This window comes from Pan troglodytes, chromosome 4 (genome assembly GCF_028858775.2).
Source record: "Pan troglodytes isolate AG18354 chromosome 4, NHGRI_mPanTro3-v2.0_pri, whole genome shotgun sequence".
NCBI classification, from domain to species: Eukaryota; Metazoa; Chordata; class Mammalia; order Primates; family Hominidae; genus Pan; species Pan troglodytes.
In genome coordinates, this window is record NC_072402.2 from 107513374 (window position 1) to 107535265 (window position 21892).

General features: G+C 35.5%; 1 protein-coding gene across 7 annotated transcripts in view; it reads left to right on the forward strand.

The window, feature by feature from the left end:
- The window catches only part of MAN2A1 (mannosidase alpha class 2A member 1), a 190445-nt gene that overhangs the window by 112683 nt on the left and 55870 nt on the right, over positions 1–21892 (forward strand). For all 7 annotated transcript variants that reach the window (XR_010156965.1, XM_063810525.1, XM_063810528.1 and 4 more), the window contains 3 exons: positions 18507–18672; positions 20903–21121; positions 21454–21576. Coding sequence is in view for 6 of the 7 variants with exons in the window: in XM_063810525.1 (XP_063666595.1) it covers positions 18507–18672; positions 20903–21121; positions 21454–21576 (508 nt within the window). In the remaining variant the exon portion in view is untranslated. The remainder of the gene's footprint in view (positions 1–18506; positions 18673–20902; positions 21122–21453; positions 21577–21892) is intronic.

A 21892-nucleotide genomic window follows, 5' to 3' on the forward strand; every position in this document is an offset into this window, starting at 1 on the left:
TCCCAGGTTCACACCATTCTCCTGCCTCAGCCTCCTGAGTAGCTGGGACTACAGGCACCCGCCACCACACTGGGCCAATTTCTTTTGTTGTTGTTGTATTTTTAGTAGAGACGGGGTTTCACCGTGTTAGTCAGGATGGTCTCTATCTCCTGACCTCATGATCCGCCCACCTCAGCCTCCAAAAGTGCTGGGATTACAGGTGTGAGCCATCGCACCCAGCCTCATTCTGTTTTTTAAATGTGTCTCAAATTTGTCCTGTTCATCTTCCATGCTACTACCCTGCTTCAGACTGCTACTGTCCCTCCACTGGGTGATGGTAATAACCCTGTGACAGATGTCCCTGCCTCACACATTTGTTGGCGGGGTTAAATATGGTTATGTGTATGAACTTCATAGTATGGGACCTAGCGCTTAGCAGGCACTTAACTAATATTAGCAATGATGTAACTTAGCTCAAAACCCTTCTTTTTTCTATTACCCTAAGGATAAACTCTGGACTCTTTAACGTGGCTTGTGTGCCTGCATTTTTGTCTCTCGCTTCATCTCTTGCATCAGCTCAGTCTGCACTATGTGCTCCAGCCCCACAATGACTCTATTCAGAACACAACAATTCAGAGAACTATCAATTCTTGGACACTCCATTTTTTGTTATATTACCTCTACATCTTTACTACCTGGGGGGTTAAAAAAAACAAAAAAGCAGGCCAGGCGCGGTGGCTCATGCCTGTAATCCCAGCACTTTGGGAGGCCAAGGTGGGCAGATCACCTGAGGTCAGGAGTTTGAGACCAGCCTGACCAATATGGAGAAACCCCATCTCTATTAAAAATACAAAATTAGCTGGGCATGGTGGCGCATGCCTGGAATCCCAGCTACTTGGGAGGCTGAAGCAGGAGAATCACTTGAACCCATGAGGTGGAGGTTGTGGTGAGCCGAGGTTGCACCATGGCACTCCAGCCTGGGCAACAAGAGCAAAACTCCGTCTCAAAAAAAAAAAAAAAAAGCAAAAGAACCAAATCACAACACAAAATCTCCAATCTTGGCCGGGCATGGTGACTTACGCCTATAATCCCAGCACTTTGGGAGGCCGAGGTGGGTGGATCCCCTGAGGTCAGGAGTTTGAGACCAGCCTGGCCAACATGGTGAAACCCTACCTCTACAGAAAATACAAAAATTAGCCGGGAGTGGTAGCATGCACTTGTAATCCCTGCTACTTGGGAGACTGAGGCAGGAGAATTGCTTGAACCGGGGAGGTGGAGGTTACAGTGAGTCAAGATTGCACCACTGCACTCCAGCCAGGGCAACAGAGTGAGACTCTTGTCTCAAAAAAAAAAAAAAAACCTCAGACTTCACCTCTAGATGCACCCGAATGTGCACACACACAGACATGCACATGCACACATACACCATTTGCCTGATAAATTTCTGATTGTCTTTTAGAACTCAGCTTAGATGTTACATCTTACATCCTCTGGAAACTTGGTTGAGATCCTTGAAGCTAGGTAGTGTTCTCATATGACTCCATGGGACTGTGTTTACCCACTAACTGCCTGCATAATAGTCCTCTGAAGAGACTTGCTATAAACCTCTTGCAGGTATGGGTTGGTCTTGTTCATCATTCCAAAATGGTGCCTAGCAAATCTTTAAGGAAAATGACCTACTGCTAGTAGCATTTGAGCTAGGAATTGCACTAGAGGAAATCTGTCCTGCAGAAATAATCAGATATGGAGGTGGAGAGCACTCTGGACAAGGACGTGCATTTCAGCTTTGTTTATCATGTGAACGAGTATTTTAAAAGACTTAAATGTTTATCAGTAATAATGAATTGGTCAAATATTCTACATGTGTAAGTTATATAGAAAGATTTTTAAAAGATGCCTAAATTAGCATTTCTTTTTGTAATAGAGAACATAGGGCTGGTAAATTCTGAGATTTTAACTTAAGTTTTTATGAAATCTGTGTTTTCAAGGTTTATGGAGTAAATGAAGATGACTTGTTTGAATTGAAGTTGTGAATGGTTGAGTGAAATATGGAAGAAGTGCTTGGTACATAGGAGGTGTTTGCTAAACTAATAACTAAAAATTGGAGGTGGAGAGAGTGAAAATTATGAGAAAAAAGTCATGTAATCATTAGGCAATTAAATAATTTATCCATAGTGATGAACCCTTATGGGAAAAGTTTTGATTTAGAATCATCTCGCATTCATTGTTTTCTTCTTTAAAGGTGAAGTTTTTTGTACTTGTTGGCTTTCCTTTGTTACCCAATATGACTTCTTGTATGTATAGTGTTTCATTTTGTATTGCACTGAACTGCATACAACAGAAACCTTATTACAATGGCTTCTGAAGAAAGCCTTTTATTATTCTTATGGACAAGTTTCAAGGTAGGTAGTTAGGGCTCATGATGGGTTCCATGGTGTCGTCAGAGGTCCAGGCTGCTTTTACCTGTTAGCTCTACCACTGTTAGCCTGTGGCTCTTGTTCTTGTGAACTCAGGATGGTTCCTGCTTCTACATACATTACATCTGTGTTTCGTCCAGAAAGAGGGATGAGCAAAGGAGGAAGGTCATGGCAGTTGGGATAAACTGGGGACTCAGTAACTTTCTCAGAATTTCCACATACTGGAATTCTAATTAAATGTCATTGTCCAGAACTGTGCCGCATGTCTGCATCTAGCATGGGGAAGCAGGTTTTTTTTGTTGTTCATTTTGATTTTGTTTTTTAAGCTATGACTGTTGCCATCCTAAATAAAATTGGCTTTCTATCAATAAAGGAGAAAGAGATAATGGTTGTTGGGTAGGAAGGAGCAGCATCTGCAAATTAGATTCATTAACTAGATCAAAAAGCAGCTACCAGATTTTCTGTCAGCTACTCTTCCTTGCCCACTTCGGCTCAGGGACTGGAGTTGTGTTCTGAATACTCTAGGAGCAGGTCCATACTGAATAAATCAGTAATGGTTGTTAGAAATGTCTTTAAAACATGTTCTCAAGACTTATCAGTTAGGAAAATCATACCAAACACAATGAAACTGAAAAATTTTCTACATATTCTAAAACCAAAACATAATTAGATGCTGCAAAATTAAAAATTTAAAGAGATAAAGAAAAGCTCATAAAATAAGAGCATATATATACAATTGAGATTTGGGTTATTTAAATATTAAGAAAATAGAATATTTATTCTTAAACATTTCCTGTTTATTTGTAGGACTATGTGGGCCTATGTTAAAATATAGTTCCTTATTCTTTGATTCATACATTCATTCATTCAGTGACAGATTTACTTTGTATTTCTGTCTTGGGCAGCACTGTACTGGTATGTGTTCATATTTTCTTGCCTCTTTCATTTCTTCTTGATTCTTTCTTGCTCAGAACCTACACAGGCAAGGTCTCTTTTCTAAGTGACCTGTGATTTATACTATACTGTTAGACTGCCCATAAGACAAACCCTCAGTGCCTTACCTGAAATCTTCAGGGGTAGATGTATGTGAGGGTTCAGAATTCTTTCTAATTTTAGGAAAGTACTGTGCATATGTGGCATATTATTGCACAGTCTCCTTTGAAATTTCTGAATGTTCCGATAAAAAAATAAAGATTCTATAAAGCTTCATGTCAGTTCTGTTTAGATTTACTACCAAATGAGTTATAAAAAAGCTTTTGATTTTTTCAGAGCTTTTTGGATTTCACAGTTTAGAGATTGTAGTTCTGTAGAGTATTGGTTTGGGAGAATTATGAAATTGCTTAAAATAATTAGCAAGCTTCCTAAAAAGATGCATTATAGCAGAAACCATTTTGACTCTTCTAAATGGCATTGATTGTTACTATCATCCATACTTGGGTGCCTCAGCTTTTCTTTGTTCTGATTCCCATCATTTCAAAAATCTGTTCAAAAATGTCTGTCTCTTAAGAAATCTTTGCTAGCTGAGCAGTGCTTTTCACCCTTTTGTACCACATTCTCTAAACATGTAGGTATTTAGGTGTTGACTTTTTTTTTCTTTGCGAGAATTCATTCCTTGACTTTACTGAGTGTTGTAGCTTCCTAATTATACTTCAAGCTTCCCTCATCATCTGAATTCATTTTTTCAAAAGATTTATCATTCTATTCTTGCATCTCCTAAAATAATGCTTTTTGCAATTCTTGCATCAGGCAGTTTAAAGTTTATGATAGGCTACCTAATACAATATAATTAAATATATATTTTTACTGTCATTTAGAAGTTCGAAGAAAAGTGTTTGTCATTAGGCTATTACCAGTCTCACACATTGATTTTTAAGTGATATGCAGTGTGGGATTTGCCTTAGTGCTTTAACAGCATAGGATTTTAAATCATTCTTTTCTTCAATTTCACATGAACTTTAAAAGAATCCTCCTTACCAGGCCCTTATTATTTAGTCTGCTATGATTTTGTTTTTAGGTACAAAATTCTTTTAGATTTTATTTGTGAAAGTAATTAAACAGATAGATTGCATTTAAAGTTATATTTTTTATTTTTATTTCTTGAAAAATAAAGGCAGAGTAGCTTAATGTTCTGAGACCACCTGCTAAATTGCCTGGTTAGTCTGTGTTTTAATTGATTTTGTTTATATTTTAAGTCAAACTTTCTTAATTAACTAATTGCATGGTTCTAGTTTATTGTCAGATTATTATACAGTGAATTCAGTTTGCAAAGTGTGTTTTAATTGTGTGTTTTGTGTGGTGAGATTAAACTTATTTTGCTTGTTTCTTATAAATACCATCTTCATCCATCAAGGACCATAATCAGAAAATGCAAATGATGGGGAGGAAAAACAGGTGCTCATATATATAGAATTATGATGAGATATTTTGATATATTAAAATATGAGGGCAGAATTGTCATGGAAAGTACCATGTATAATGGATAAAGGATTATAATAATTTCTAGTTAAGATATTTGGAAATACATAACTGTATGTAACTGAAGAAAAACTTTGAAAAGAAGACGAGGTGGTGTCAAAGAATAGCTGGTGTTAGTTTTGGTGTGTTTGCTAGATAATATAAATTTTGAATGATTCTGTTTTGCTATTGCTGTAGCACCAACACTTGAAGTTGTATAAAGTACTGTGAAAATGTTAAAGTAAACTAAATATCTGGAGTATGAGTGATTTTTTAAAAATGATTTCTATTGGGGTGGAAGTAATTGATGGTTACGTGAGATTCCTTCAGTAGCTTATTGTTTTCAGTTTCTTGCAAACTTAGTTCTCTGTCCACTTTCCACTTCTTTTCTCCCAGTGTCCATCATGTCTTCTGAAATAGTAACATAAAGCTAATTATTAACCCAAAGCAGTTCAGAACATAGACTAAAGTGATGTGGCATATTTCAAAGTCTTCCACTCTTCTGAACTAGATTTTTTTTCCTTCTAAATGCAGATTAATAAAGCGTGCACAACAAGAGGAACAAGGAAAAGGATTTTAGTGAAGGTATCCTGATCCTGAAAAAGTCAGGGAGGGCTTCAAGCCCATCTTGGACTTCAGAACACTTCACAACTTTGTGGTAAAAGAAACATTTTAAATAGAGCCTTTGGACTTATTTATTTCATCCTTATTCAGAGAGTAGCGCTTTTTTTAAAATTTTTATTTTTTTTAGGCAAGACAATTGTATGTGAAATCGCGTTACTTTTCAAACTGAAACATACCTGGGTTTCAGATTTGTTGTAGGTACTTAATATATACTCAGAATATTACAGGTAGTTGGTTGGCTTGTGTGTTTTTCTTTGAAATGTGTTCTTTTATCCCTTGTGACATTGTGTTTGCATTCACTGTGAGTGATGTTTTCTCTAGTGTTTTGTATCTTTAATCGGTTCATTGGGTTGTATAGTAGGGAGTCTTTCCTAGGACCAATATTGTTTCTAAAAATACTTTGAAAGTAGAAAGTGGTTTGTGTTTTATTGTTTTCATATTTTTTACCAGTCATATGATGGCTTACTAATGTGAAGAGATGTAGCACTAGTAAAAATTTGTTGTTTTCTCCTCTGTTCACCTGGAAACCTCACACAGGATAGATTTCATTTGTCAACACAGATATAGACAGTGAATACAAACATCTTTGCCATTTCTGTCCTTAACAACAAAACAGTCTTATTTTACTGTGTTAACTTTTTAAGGTCCTTTTTATTTGTGAAAATTAGGTTGTTTATGTACTATGTGTTCTTCCAAAGTTACAGAGTTATATTCATTGGAGAAATGAATTTTCTTCCAGTAGATGAAAATTACATTTTGATTGAACATCATTCCTTATGCAGTCACCCATAAATATAATGTCTTTTGCTGTCTTTTCAGAAAATGGCTACAGATGTGATTTCTGATTTGACAAGGAAATAGAACATCTTAATGTTTTAGGTAAAACAGATGGTATTTTTGTTTGAAGCAAAACTCTCTCAGAGAAAGCAACTTAATTGGTGACAAGACTCTTGGGGTCAGCCAAATTATATACAATTTGTGTTTGTTTTTGTTGCTTTATTATCAAAAGTTTTAGAATACTTGGAATATTTATTCTTTTATTGACTTTACTATTTTCTGTTGTGTACTGGAAATAGTTGTAAAATTTTTCAATCTTTTCTTTACAAAAATTGTAAGTCCACATATTTATTCTGCTTCGGTTACATTTATGGTCTTAGAAATGCTTTTTGCATTGTGAAAAGTTCCTGAAATTTGTAGTTCTACTTTTGAGGGTTAACATTTTCATTTGTAGTTTAAATTGCATTTGCAACTACAAATTCTGTGGACATTGATACCAACTCTGTTCTTTCCATGCCATTGAGCTCTAGGCAGATCTCACTGTCAGATGCCTGGAATTTCCGGAGCACAGGGTTGTGAAGGGAGCCTTGCATGAGAGTCAGAGGACTGATTCTAGCCCCATCTCTGTCACTAACCAGCTCATATTTTTGGAACTTCAGTTTCATTTGCTCTCTATATTTGGCGGGTATTAATAGGTAATCCCCGAGGTCACATCCAGTTAACATTTGGTTTTCTTGTCTAAGTATTAATCATTTATAAAGCATTCATTTGGATAAACACCAGGAAAGGAAGTTTTGAGGAAGAAACTACTGTGGACAATAACCAAGTGTTTCCAGTAACTGGGACATAAGATAATCTGTCTTCCAAAATATCTCCAGTATTCCAAAATGAAGACCTATTATGTAGCAAATTTTCTTTTTACCACCTCTTACAGAAATTCAGAACTGGGTAGTGAAACAACCGCTTGTGTTGTCATCATAGCAACCAGGGGAAGTAGCCTAATCCTCACCTCCAGGAAAACTCCTTTACCCCATTCCTGCCACTGCAGGTGGGGAGGCTTTGGAGTGAAGGTTCTCTGCTGGGGTGAATATAGAGCAGTCTGATAAGGCTCTGTTCAGAGAGGCAGGGGGAGGGTAATGGGATTCTGAGTGCTCTAGTTGCTGCATCAGTGCTTCTAGCACGTGCACGCTGACTGCCTTACCCACTGAAGGGAGACAGCAGGTCACCTTCCCTGTCTCTGACTGCCTGACGGATTGAGTTTGAATCCTGGCTGTACCATTTCAATGGCTACATAACCATGAGTAGGATACAGAACCATTCTATGCTTCTGTAAAATAGGCTTGTAAAGTAACTGCTCAGCACTGTTTTAAGGCTAATTAAGTGCTAGCTGTTGGTATTATTATCATCATAGTTGCTAAGATTACCATAACATCTGAAAAACTCTGCTACGAGCTAAGTCATTTACTTAAATATAGCAAAAATATTCCTTTAATACAGTTTTATATTTGACTTACTGCTTTGTCTGTTAGTATTATAAACAAACATAACTGTCTGCCCCAGTAATATTTTCTAACATAGAGCTTTCTAGAATATTTACTTAATAATATCATACTTTCCTTGCCATTCTTAGTTTAGAAACTAAAAGTTTATTAGTAATATTTTGTGGAATTCTTGCATTTGAGGAGAATAAGGTATGTGCAGCAATCACTTAGTTGCCAACAGCAATTTTAGGTACTGTGGTCATACTGTTTTGTGAAGGACAACTTTATATTTGCATTTGATCACACATGCAGCATGCTTGTTTACCTTCCTTTTGAATCTTTTCCTTGGACAAATGGCTCTCCATGGGATGATAAGCTCATAATATTTTGTTCATGATTTTAAGAATGATTTCTCCTAAATATAGAGAAAGGTGTGAAATAAACTTTCATATATTAGGAAGATAGGGTAGCATTTATGTACTACTATATCCAAGTAAAATTCTAATTTTTATTGCTGAAAGAGTGTTCTGTACCTTAGCGTTGAATTTTTTTTTCTTGTAAGAGCAGGCCATATTTGTTACTTAACCAGCTAGTAGCTTCCAGAAACCATCATTTAAAATTTTTCCCTTGTGAATACAGGAGAGAGGGCAAAGGGCTAGACCCACTTCATTTAATCTTTGCTTGGTCCCAGTTCCAAGGACCCCAAGCTCTTCTTGCTTGTTACTTTTTGCCCACCTCCATCCTGTTTTCCAGGACTCAGGATTTTCTTTTATATATCCTTGGTGGTATGAAACTGGAAGTTAGTCCTCATTTTCAACAGGAATAGTGTAACCTGGTATATTAGTTTCCTGTTGCTGCTATAATAAATTACCAACAAACTTAATTCTACTAAAAAATACACACAAATTTATTATCTTACAGTTTTGGGGGTCAGAAGTTCAAGACCATTTTCACTGGATTAACAAAATATTGGTAGGGCTGGTTCCTTCTGGCGGCTCTGAGGGGAGAATCATTTCTTCGCCTTTTCCTTTTCTAGAGATGATCTGCATTCCTTGGCCTGTGGCCCCTTCCTTGTATATCCCATCCACTTGGTTCTGTTGTCACATAGTCTTCTTCTCTGTTGGATCGTCCCTCTAATAAGGACCCTTGTCAATACATTGGGCCCACCTAGACAGCCCCGAATGAGCTCCCCATACCGTGAGCTGTAATTTAATCACATCTGCAAAGTCTTTTCTGCCATATAAGGTAGCATTCATAGGTCATGGAATTAGGACATGGACATCTTGGGGTCATTATGCTCCCTATCATACCTGGAAATCTGATTTTTAAATTTCCAGTGGAAAAATGGATCTATCTGTCTTCACCTTTCCTGCCTAAGCTATCAACTTGAAGCTATCTACTTCGTCTTCCTGCTTTGAGCCTTCACCCCTTAAGTTCTTTCTCCACCTGGCAACTAGAAATAGGTATTAAAAAGGAAAATTTGACCATGTTAAACCTTTTCCATCAACTGCACAAAAAGCTCCAAGCTCCTTGTAATGACTAAAAGACAACCCACTCCCCACTATGACCTGAGTTTTATCTACTTTTCTAACTTCATATAATTGCATTTTAGAGATGCACTTTACTGTGTAGCGTCTAGTGGTAGTGGCCTGTATATCTTGAAAATAACATTATTTCCCGTATATCTGTGTCTTTATTACTGAAAAGGATTTCCCTGCTTCCTTTGCCCTTTAAAAAATTTGTTTGTTTTTGATGTTGTTATTGTTCTGAATTTTTCTAATAAACACGTAACTTCCTGTAGAATAGTGTTTACACCCAAAGCTATTAAAAGGATTTCTAGCATATTCACTGATAACCCTAGAACCTAGAGGAGGTAACTATTAACAACAGTTTCTTTTTAGAATTTTATGTATTTTTATATTTCACTGATTATTCTTTGTATATAATTCAGAATATTCTTTTGTATTTAATAATGCAACAAACATTTTCTTGTATTTAAAAAATTCTTTATAAATATTTAATGGCTATTAGTATTCTAATACGTAAGTATACTTTTAATTGTTAATGTGTTCCCTCAATTTTATATTATATTGATTAGCTAATATAATGTTTTGAATAGTATTGTTTAGATATTTACATTGCTTAGCTGTGGAAATAGTTTAAATATTTTTTGTTTACTATATTTCTGTTTTTCTCCTTACACTAATTTTTTTTTTTTTTTTTTTTTTTTTTGAGACAGAGTCTCACCCTGTCACCCAGGCTGGAGTGCAGTGATGCAGTCTCGGCTCACTGTAACCTCCACCTCCTGGGTTCCAGTGATTCTTGTGCCTCAGCCTCCTGAGTAGCTGGGACTACACACACGCACCACCATGCTGGCTAATTTTTGTATTTTTAGTAGAGACAGGATTTCGCCATGTTTGCCAGGCTGGTCTCGAACTCCTTACCTCGGGTGATCTGCCTGCCTCGGCCTCCCAAAGTGCTAGGATTACAGGCATGAGCCACCACATCTGGCCTCCTTACACTAAATTTCTAAAAGTAGGAATCATTGGATTGAAAGACAGACTATTTCTAAGTTATAGTTTTTTCTGATTATAAAATTATAAATGCTAGATATAAGAAATGTATAAAGTATGAAAAATAATTATAATGCTGCCACCTAACAATAGGTATTGCTAATATTTTGGTAAGTCATCAAGTTATTTTTCTCTTCTTTCTTGCCATCTTTTATAGATGATTTTAATATTCTTTTAGTATTTACATAGAAAAGCATAGATGACTTATTATAGTCTAATTGAAATTATTACTTTTGTGTTTTTGTGTTGTCATTTATATTTTCTTATATATTTACCCCTCTTTGTGCTCTTCATTTTTCCCTGCAATCTCATGTTTCCCTCTGATATTATTTTCTTTCTGCCTGAAGACTTAACGTTTCTTTCAGTACAAGTTTGCTGGTAACCCATACACTCAGTTTTTGTTTCTCTGAAGGCATTTTTATCACTTTCTAAGGAAATTTTTGCTGGATATAGATTTTTAGGCTGGCAGTATTTTTTTGTTTCCTCACCACCTCACATATATAATTCCATTTTCTCCTGGCTTTCTTAATTCTTTTGATATGTCAGCTGATGATCTTATTGTTGCTTCTTTGAACAGTGTAATCTTATTTTTACTGGCTGCTTCTCAGATTTTGCCTTTTCATAGGGGATTTAACATGACACACCAGGTGTATTTTCTCCATTTGGGGATCACAGAGTTTTTTTGTATCTGTGGGTTAGTCCCTTTCCTTAGTTTTGGAAATTTCTCAGCTATTCAGGTAATTATATTGTGCTATTTTCTCTTTTATTTCCATCTACACGTATCCTATTTCACATATTAGATCTTTTCACTGAGTTCCCTGTGTCCCTAACGTTCTTTTCTATATTGCATATTCTTTTTTTCACCACTTCTGTTTGTATGTTTTTTATTGACTTCTCTTTTGCTGAGTTAAATATATTTATTCTGCTATTGTTAAAGACATCTTTGGAGTTTTTAATTGTAAATATTTATCCTTTTAGAATTTCATTTGATTATTTTGTAATATGTTAATTTCTATGGTAAAATTCTCTACCTTGTCCTCTACTTGATTCATGTTTTTCTCTTTCCTTGGCCATATTAATTATAATTTTAAAGTCATGTCAGCTAACTTCAATATCTGGGTCATGTATAGTTCTAGTTTCTTTTTTTCTTGGTGTTTAGTCACGTGGCTCTGTCTTTTGTGATGCCTCTTAATTTCATATTGAGTACTAGACAATTGTGCATAAAATTTAGAGAGACTCTAGAAAATATCTTCTTCTAGATAGATGTTCCAATCAAGGACTATGTTAAATTGAGACTGATTTATTCAACCTGTTGTTCACCTGGCTTTCTAAGTAATTTTTCAACTAATAGCCTGCTTATATTCTGTAGGCCCTATCCCCTGGTGGGTTCTGGAATGTCGTGAGATGTCTCTGCTCTACTTTTCAGAAGCTTTCTGTTCGGGTTTTAAGCTTCCCTTTCTGCGCAGCCTCAGTATTTGGCACTTGTCGTAATGAAAAAATCAACTGTGTACCTGAAGCCTCCCAAAGTCTCCACAAAATGCTCTTTTGATCTCTTTGTTCCCCAGTGATTTCTTCCAGACTTGCCACTAGGTTTTGCATGGAACTCACAGCCTCTCCCTTGCTGAGAATTGGCATGCCCCAGAGTGAAAATGACTGCAGAAGGCTGGTCACTTTTCTGAAGTTTTTTCCTCTCTTCAGCAGTTTTTCTGTTGCCCTCAGGCAAATGATTATTATTTTTTATCTGGCTTTTCTAGTTCGCTAGTAGAAGTGAGAGCTCGTTTGTTGACAGCTACTCCATTTCCCCTGGAAGTGGAAACATCATTTATTTCTCAACTGTGTTCACCTGTTTTTCAAAAGAGTGCTCACCTGTTTTTCAAAAGAGTGTTTATATTTCTGTTGATTTATAAGAGCACTTTACAAGTTTTACTAATTTTTTTTTAATTCTTTAATCTTATTTTTAAGATAGAAAAATTTTTAGGTTTTTGTTACCAAATCTGTCAGCCTTTTACTTCATTGTATTTTTCAGTTATGGCTAGAAAGACCTTTTGTACCACAGATTATATATTTATTTTTTCTACTAACTTTGTATCTTTTTTATGTTTCAAAATTTACATTTATCTGGAATCAGTGTTGACATATTGTTTTAATGCATCTAGTAACCATTTGTCTTGCTCATCTATTATTAAGGATGTATGTATATTATAGAATTGTTTTGCCCATCTCATGATCATTTTCCTTCCCTCACCTTTCTTCCAAGAAATGAAATTCAGTGGGATTTTGGTTGGCACTGCATAAGACTTATGAATGAATTTTGGGAGAGTTGTGCTTTTGCATTATTTTAGTTTTCTTATTTAGAAAGATATGTCTCTCCATTCATTTTTATGTTCTACTAAATGACCTTTTTTCATTTTCTGCATATATTATACATTCTGCTCATTTTGTATAAAATTAATTTTCTATTTTGATTGGTCTCCTGAAGATTCTTAATCTTCCTAACAGCCGTGTGTGTGTGTGTGTGTGTGTGTCTGTGTGTCTGTGTGTCTGCATGCATATGTATGCATCCCATGACATGCTATTACATACCTTTGTCTTATTGCCTACCCTGTTATATTGAACTTACCAGTTTGTTTCTGTGCCTCTCCCTCCTAAACTGTAGGTACTTTGTTGACTGGGATTATGTATTCATATTCATAAGTTTATAACTACACATACCATACAGCATCTGTCTCTCCTTTCTTTGCTTGCTTTTTAACTTAGCCATAAGCCATGTGGTTACTTTGAATGTGTATTCTCACCACTACCACGTTATCAGAATTCTTGTTTCAAGATATCTGTATTATCACATGTTGTTAATTTCCTTTATTTAGATTTATACATGCCTTACACAAAAAAAGGATTTATGACAGCTCATTGACCTGGGTTTGTTAAATCGTTCACTGTACTACCCAGTGTGATGATGTGCCAGGGTCCTTGGTCAGGATACCATGAGAGTCTTGTAAGGGAAAGGAGAGAAGTGAATTGTTATTGAGATTCTTTTTTTGTGCTTGGTCTGAGCTAGGTGGTTTTCTAAACATTTTATAATTTAACATTAACAATAATCTTGTTTCCCGATTTTATAGATGAGGATATTAAGTCTTGGGGAAGTGAAATAACTTGTCCAAAGCCTCTGAAACTCTAAGTGACATGGTGGGGATTTGAGTTTGAATGTGTCTGACTCAAGAGCCCAGGAATCACACAATTGTGATTTTTGAAGATCTAGTATAACTCAAAAAGACACTCTTAGTTTTTAATGTCTTGAATTTTTTCCTGTCAATATGGTAAGCATTATATTTTAAACCTAGAAAACAAAATGGAATATATCAAAAGAACTTCAAATCTAGATATTGCAACTTTCGTTAACATGTAAATTCATATGTTTCCATATTCAGAATACTGTATAAAGCTTAATATTTTTCTTTAGGTTATATTCCACTAATGAGGCTACTTAGAGAACATGAATGCATTCTTGTTTGAAATGATTTTTTTAATATGTTGTCATTGATTAAGAGTCAGACAAAATGAGCTCTAATTTTTGCTTTATTCTTAACTTTCTGTGTAATATTGAATGTGCCATTTGCCCCATCTTTACAAAGGGACTAATTATATAATTTATATTTTCGAAGAATTGAAAAGCACTTTTTAAGGAATTGAAATAATCAAAATGGAACTGCTCTGATAAAACTATAAAGCCCCACATCAGTAGATACTATTTACAAGTAATAAATTCTCCTAGTGGTATTTTTCTGCACTGATGATTCATTAACTACTGAACATTATTCTGTGCTAGGTACCTATAGTAAGCACATGAAATTACAGTTACTTTTCATATGCCTTTTGGTGTTTGCTTAGCTGATTTTAAAGTGCACTTACAAAGAACTTGAAAAAATATGTATTTTTTTAATCTTCATTACACAATCATAAAAATATGTAAGTTGCTTTTAAAATGTTTCCTCAAATATCGTTTTTGCTTACTTCATGCAGTGAGGTCATGAGATGAACTCCTTAGTATATATTGCAAGTTTTTTTCTGTTCCAGTGTTCCAGTATATAAATTTTCTTTCACAAATATAATATACATGAAATGTAAATAGCTTATTGCTTATCTGAGCTTCCTGAGGAGAGAGGCTCTCTGGGGATATTGGCCTTGCTAAGGAGAAAGTTCTTCACATTTGAATTTGGATGCAACTAAGGGAATCTCCACAGGAAACTTCAGCTGTCACAACTGTCACAAAGATCCTTATATGCCTGGCCTGTGAGTGAAGTAGTTAAGAAGATGGGTGTGGAGGTGAAATTGCATTCTAAGCCCTATTGTGGCACTTTTTACCTGGGCCAGTCTTGGCAACATTCCTGCTCTTGTTGAACCTCAGTTTCCTTATATGTCCAGTGAGAAGAATGAAAGGTTGCCCCACAGGGGTTGCCCATGCAGGTCTGAGGACCAGCCCAGGCATGCGGGATGCACTCTGAATGAAGGTCCCTCTGACCAAGGGGCATGTTCCTTCCACTTTGTACTGCAGTCAGTCCTAGAAGGAAGCCTGTGTGCTCCCAGTGTGTTGTTCACATGTTAGTGGGCACTGATTAGATTTACCTCAAAGAGAAAATTCAGTATTCCATAGTTGTCTTTTTTAACATGATATGAATTACTTCTATGAAAGGTGAAGGAATTTTTAGTATACTCATCCTCAGTAGAATCTTCAAGGACAGCCACGTTTACACTGGGATTCTTCCATAAAGTGATTCCCAGTTTGATAGGAGCATACAGATGTTCTTTCATTTTTCTCCATTCCTTTTTCTCCAGCCAAAGTAGATTATCTTCTGCCCTCTAGTTTGATTGGCAGGTAACATATAAATGCTTTTTCTTCATGAGGTGAGAGTTTTTCCTTGTATATGGAGAACTGAGATAATTGCTCATAACCCTGAATTATGGGGGCCCAATGTCACAGTGAGAACTAGGAGGCTGGATGTGACTTGGTGACAGATGATACGTAAGAAGCTAATGCTGATGTAGTGGAAATTGGAGAAGAAAAAAACCACTGACCTTACAGCTAAAATTGAAATTAACCCTCCCCATTCTGAAGATATAAACATAATTCTTTTGTTAATGTGGATCAAATATTGTTAATTTTCAGTAAGTGAGTATGATATTATGATATACTGAAACCTATTGGTTTCATTCACAACTAGAGGGCCTGAAAGGACTCATGTTTGGGGATATTGGCAGTATAACAAATGTTTGACTACCAAATGTGATGACAATGAAAATTAAGTTGTTTATGATTGTATACTTATTTCCAAAGGAAATATCTATATATGATCATCCTTTCTCTGCACTCTACTTAAAATATACATAGATAGGAGTTCGCGTGTCAGATAAATTTGTTCTGTGATGCACATAAAAAACATGCTGTGAATCTCTAATTATGTTAAAAATTATTTTCTTAGTGCAGCATTATACTCATTATATACTCTACACATTTAGTTTTTGAATAGATTCCTGGCATGATAATTACATAATCATTCAGTACAGTAGAAACATCGTTATGGTCAAATACTAATTAGCTACTAAAATGAAACAAAATAGAACCTAGTTCATAGCTTATTATAAAAAGTGATTTAATAGGGTGCAAAACCAAATATATGGTTAAAATTATTGTTTGCATTAAGTATGAGTACTTTTTTTTCATAGAAGGAATTAGTGTTCTGGATGCTTATTATCTAATTTATTGCTTGGGCACACATTATAGTATCACAGTCTTCATGACCTTTGGCTGTAGTGGAGCACCCAAAGAACATGCCAGTAGAGATTCTAGGCTTAGTGTGCCTAGGTATGCCTCAGGGCTACTACAGAATTAGGGGATTGGCCAAAGTTTTCAGGCACCATTTTCTCAAGTTCTTTAAATACTAGCTCTGTAAGCCTCTGGGAACATGGGTTTCAGTAGTAAATCACTCATTTCTGGGGTTCTGGTTTGAACATCTTTGGTACAGAGAATGAGTGATCCACCACTGTTTTTCTTCCCCAGTGCACCTTAGAAATATAGGACAGTCCCATTGGTAATAATGAATCCTGGCCGTTGCAGTTAGCCAGGTGCGTTTGTGAATGGGGAACAGTCAGGCGAAATGTAATCTCTGGTAGGAGGGCTGTGGGAGGCTGCAAATAGATTGACAAATCTCTGAGGTAAGTCTGTTGAGTATACCTCTCAAGAGGGCATCACCCTCCCTCGCCTTGAGAATTGCTTCTGTGCGTAAAATGGGATTTTATCTAAGTACTAGGAGGATTCATTACTCTTTGTAAATATGTTTGTGACTATGTGGTTTCATCTGTTCATCTCTTGTATACATATGGAATCTCAGTGAACATAAGTAATACAAGTTAGGTCCTGTTATCCTGATGCATACTGTAAGCCTAATAGGAATTAGAGACATTCTTAATGTCATTATCACCTTTGGTATCTCAGAATGTTGCTTTAACATAAATGCTTCTGATGAACAATTTATAAGTCTAGTGTCATGGATTTTGTGTTATATCCTCTTTCTTTTTCTTCATTTTTCCTGTTGTCTTTTTTCCCTTTAGTTTTGGCCCCTGTAGGTATTCATTTTATTTCTTAATGAACACTTTGTAATGCAATTAAAGCAAAAATATATAGAACACATATACAGGATGGAAGAATACTGGTAAGCTTGGTGCTACCATCTATAGCTACAATGTATTGGGGGAGAGGTGGTTGTTATCCAACTGTTCAGTGTGTTCCTGCAGTTACAAAATTGTATAGGAAAACAAATATATTTCAGATCATGAAAATATGCACTAGTGAATCAGTGAGTTATATTATTAGTCCAACATCCTCTTTGAAATACTCTTTATTTGAAGACAATATGATGCAAATTGATTATAAATTATAAAATCATAAACCTTGCAGAGGATGCAGATTTCATGAAGTCTGCAATGTGATGGTCTAGAACGTCTCTGCTCACAGGCAAAGCCATGAAAGAAGGACAGTCTGGCAGAGTTATGCTAGTAAGAAAATCAAGGCTGTTGGGTACCTCAACTGAGAATTATTTGAACATCAGAACTGGGAGAGGATTTTAGGAAAAATAAAGTCCTTAAATATTTTTTCAAATATAGTTTACTAATAAAACCATCATGTAAAAATTAAATGTTATGTGAAGGATGTCATAATATGCTGGTATAAAATATTGGAAAAATTGTGTCCCAAATTTCAGTTCATTTATGTTTTTGTTCATACCAAAAGTTGCACGTAGTTGCAAATATTGCCTAAACTTATTTTAATAGTTTGCATTTTCCTTTTTCTACCTAATCCCAATCAATTTTTTTTTTCACCATTACTTACTGTAAACATTTGGGGCCCTGTTACAAGTGGATTCACTTCAAGTGACCTTTTTTAGAATCAACTTTCTTTAATAATACAGTCCCATTGTATATAAAATATATGTGTGAATTATGTGATTTTCCATATATAGCCATACATTCTTAGTGGTCTAAAATGAATATTAGATTTTTAACTGGAACTAATTGTGATGAAATTGCAAACAAATTGTGAATTTTTTTTATTCTGTGAGATTAGGTAGGAATCAGGGTATTAGTTGTATGGAGCTGATTCTTTTAAACAGATGAATAAAACCATATTTATATAAGTCTTTTTCTGGGGTACAGAAAAGCTTTATTACACATCTATGAATATCTTCCATTTGTAAAGCATTAATTCCTTAGAAAGGGCTTCTGAATCATTATTTAATTACCCTTTGTACTGTGTGATATTTGTTGTGATGAAATTGCCTGTTCTCTGAAAGTTCTCACAGAATGTTCCTGTTAATTCTTCTCCATGAGTTGACTCTATGACTGTCCATGAACTGAAGTATTATGAAGGGTTTGAAAAAAATCAGCCAGATGTAGTAGCATGCACTACACCTGCTACTCCCAGCTACTCAGGAGACTGAGGTGGGAGGATTGCTTGAGCCCAGGAGGTTGAGACTACAGTGAGCTATAATCTCCCCACTGCACTCCAGCCTGGGTGACAGAGTGAGACGCTATCTCAAAAATATATATGTATATGTACATGTATATCTATATGTATATCTATATGTATATGTATATGTAAGAAGTAAAAATATTTTGAGATCCCAATAATGAAGCAGCTGTTTTTGCAGGTACCTTGTGGTCTATAATCCTTTAGAACAAGACCGAATCTCATTGGTCTCAGTCTATGTGAGTTCCCCCACAGTGCAAGTGTTCTCTGCTTCAGGAAAACCTGTGGAAGTTCAAGTCAGCGCAGTTTGGGATACAGCAAATACTATTTCAGAAACAGCCTATGAGGTATGTTGTAGCCATAGAACTTAAGGAGGCATTGTAAAACAAACCTAGCCAGTATATAATTTGTGTATGTACAGTAGCCCCCATTTAGCCATCATGTTGGTGTATGTGAGGTGATGAAAGTTGTAAATACCAGAGAGTTTAACTGGTGGGTCAAATGACACTAAAGGAAAAATGATCCTGTGTTCCCTAAAATGTTAATTTCTTTGTTACTATATATATTGTATCTTATTATATGTTGTTCATATGTATATTGTATATCTTTGTAAGGATGCATACTGTTTATTCTAAGGTAATGCAGTAATTATTACTCATAAAATTTTGAATGTTTTGCTCTAAGTGAATTTAATGATAATTATGCATATCGAAAGTGAGATAAATACCACCCTTAGTAACTTTGGATAGTTTTAGGTTTTCATTGCAAAGGTGACATAACACACCATGGAAGAGAAATGCCCTAAAATAATTAAGATGCTTCTTTTGTGAGATATAATTGTGGAAAATCTGTGCTCAAGTTAATAGGTATTTTTTGTGCCAAAGTTTCTTAAAATAAGCAATATTAAACTGATCACTGTACCACTAGAAAGGTTAGACTTTTAAAATCTGGAATGTCATTTAAACGGCACTTCTGGAGATACAGCCATAAACTAGGAACTCTAAGAATTGTTTCTGCTTGACAGAAGCTATTGCTAGCTACTTTTATTATTATTATTATTATTTTTGAGACAGAATTTCGCTCTTGTTGCCCAGGCTGGAGTGCAATGGCGCGATCTCGGCGCACCGCAACCTCTGTCTCCTGGGTTCAAGTGATTCTCCTGCCTCAGCCTCCTGTAACTGGGATTACAGGGATGTGCCACCACGCCTGGCTAATTTTGTATTTTTAGTAGAGAGGGGGTTTCACCATGTTGGTTGGGCTGGTCTCAAACTCCTGACCCCGTGATCCACCTTCTAGCTACTCTTAAATATGCATCATCTTTTAGATAGAAAGGTAAACTATAATAAAAATTTTGGTCAGATTTTACAGGAAGCTTTCCATCTAGAAAATGGAACAGCAACAGCTCCTGGAAAGCAGGGGTCATGTCTTAAACTGTGTGCATCTCCCATGCTCTGTTCAGTGTCTGCTGAACCTCAAGCATTTGATGGCTAATGCTAACTTGTTTAATATTTATATTATGTTTATCATTTTTATTAACCGAAATATCATAATATTGCAAAAAAAATTAATAATTAGGAAATGGCATTGTTGTAAAGCCCTTACATTCATGGAAAATTTCCTTCTCTAGGCATTCTAGAGTACAGCCAAACAATTGAGAATGATCATACAGGTTCACATATTGGATAAAAACATTAATGCTTTTGATAGGCCTACCAACTTTAGGTTATTAGGTTCTCTGGATAAACTGAGACGTGTATGGTTTACCCATAAGATATCAAACATTTATAGAATATTGTTACCCAGCCATGCCTTGGTATCTGTAGAGGACTGGTCCCAGGACCCTCTGGGGATAACAAAATCTATGGATGCTCAAGTCCTTTATATAAAATGGCATAGTACAGATGATCCCTGACTTACAATGGCTCAACCTAGATTTTTCAATTTTATAATAGCGTGAAAGTAATGTGCATTCAGTAGCATCCGTACTTCAAGTACCCATACAACTATTCTATTTTTCGCTTTCAGTATAGTATATAATAAATTACATAAGCTATTTATATTTAGTATAAAATATGATTTGTGTTAGGTGATTCTGCCCAACTGTGGGCTAATTTAAGTGTTCTGAGTACATGGAAGGTAGACTAGGCTAAGCTATGATTTTGGATAGGTTAGGTGTATTAAACACCTTTTTGACTTACGATATTTTCAAATTCTAATTGGACATAACCCAATCATGAGTTGAGGAGCATCTGCATTTGCATATAACCTGCACACATCCTCTTGTGTATTTTAAATCATCTCTAAATTACTTGTATCATCTGATACAATGTAAATGCTATGTAAATAGTTATTATACTATAGTTTTTATTTGTATTTTTTGTTTTTTGTTTTTTTTTCAAACATTTTTTATCTGTAGTTGGTTGAAACTGTGGACATGGAACCTGTGGATATGGAGGGCCAACTGGATTCTCTTTTTAAAAAATATGATAGTTTGTTGGTTTTACCAAAAATATAAATGGTTTGCCTCTCAGTAGATAACATTTATCTTTAATAAATTCCCTTCCCTATCTTTTAAAGATCTCTTTTCGAGCACATATACCACCATTGGGACTGAAAGTGTATAAGATTTTGGAATCAGCAAGTTCAAATTCACATTTAGCTGATTATGTCTTGTATAAGAATAAAGTAGAAGATAGCAGAATTTTCACCATAAAGAATATGATAAATACTGAAGAAGGTATAACACTAGAGAACTCCTTTGTTTTACTTCGGTTTGATCAAACTGGACTTATGAAGGTATGTTCTGAATAGTTCTAAAATTCATAGAATGCTTATCATTTTTGCTACAATGTGTGTAGATTAATTAGGCAAAAGGGGGAAAAAGTCTTAAGTAGAGCTGTATCAAATACTCTTGAGTAAAAGGAAGCATGAGCTTTTTGCACCTTCATTGACCACTTGCTGCTCACATGTATAGTCTGTGGGTGGCGCTACTCCATGGGCTGTGTGTCACTGGTCCACAAGATAAGTACAGAAATTATTTTTTTAAATTGTCATATACATAGAACCAGATGCAACATGCTTAACATCTTAGTGGTGAGTTGCTTATTATTATTTTTTTTAATCTTTAGCAAATGATGACTAAAGAAGATGGTAAACACCATGAAGTAAATGTGCAATTTTCATGGTATGGAACCACAATTAAAAGAGACAAAAGTGGTGCCTACCTCTTCTTACCTGATGGTAATGCCAAGGTAAGTGGTACTGATGAGATGACAAATGGAATAAACACTTATTTGAAAGAGTATTGAGGAAAAAGATAAGTGAGTGTCATTATTTTATCATCTGTTGATTTATTAGGGATAGATGAACTTTTGGTTGCAGTATTATCTATCACCTTATTGATACTTAGCAATTTGTAGTCGAAAGTTAGATAAATGGTTGAGCGCAGTGGCTCACACCTGTAATCCCAGCATTTTGGGAGGCCAAGGAGGGTAGATTGCTTGAGCTCAGGAGTTCAAGACCAGCCTGGGCAACATGGCAAAACCCCTTTTCTACAAAAATACAAAA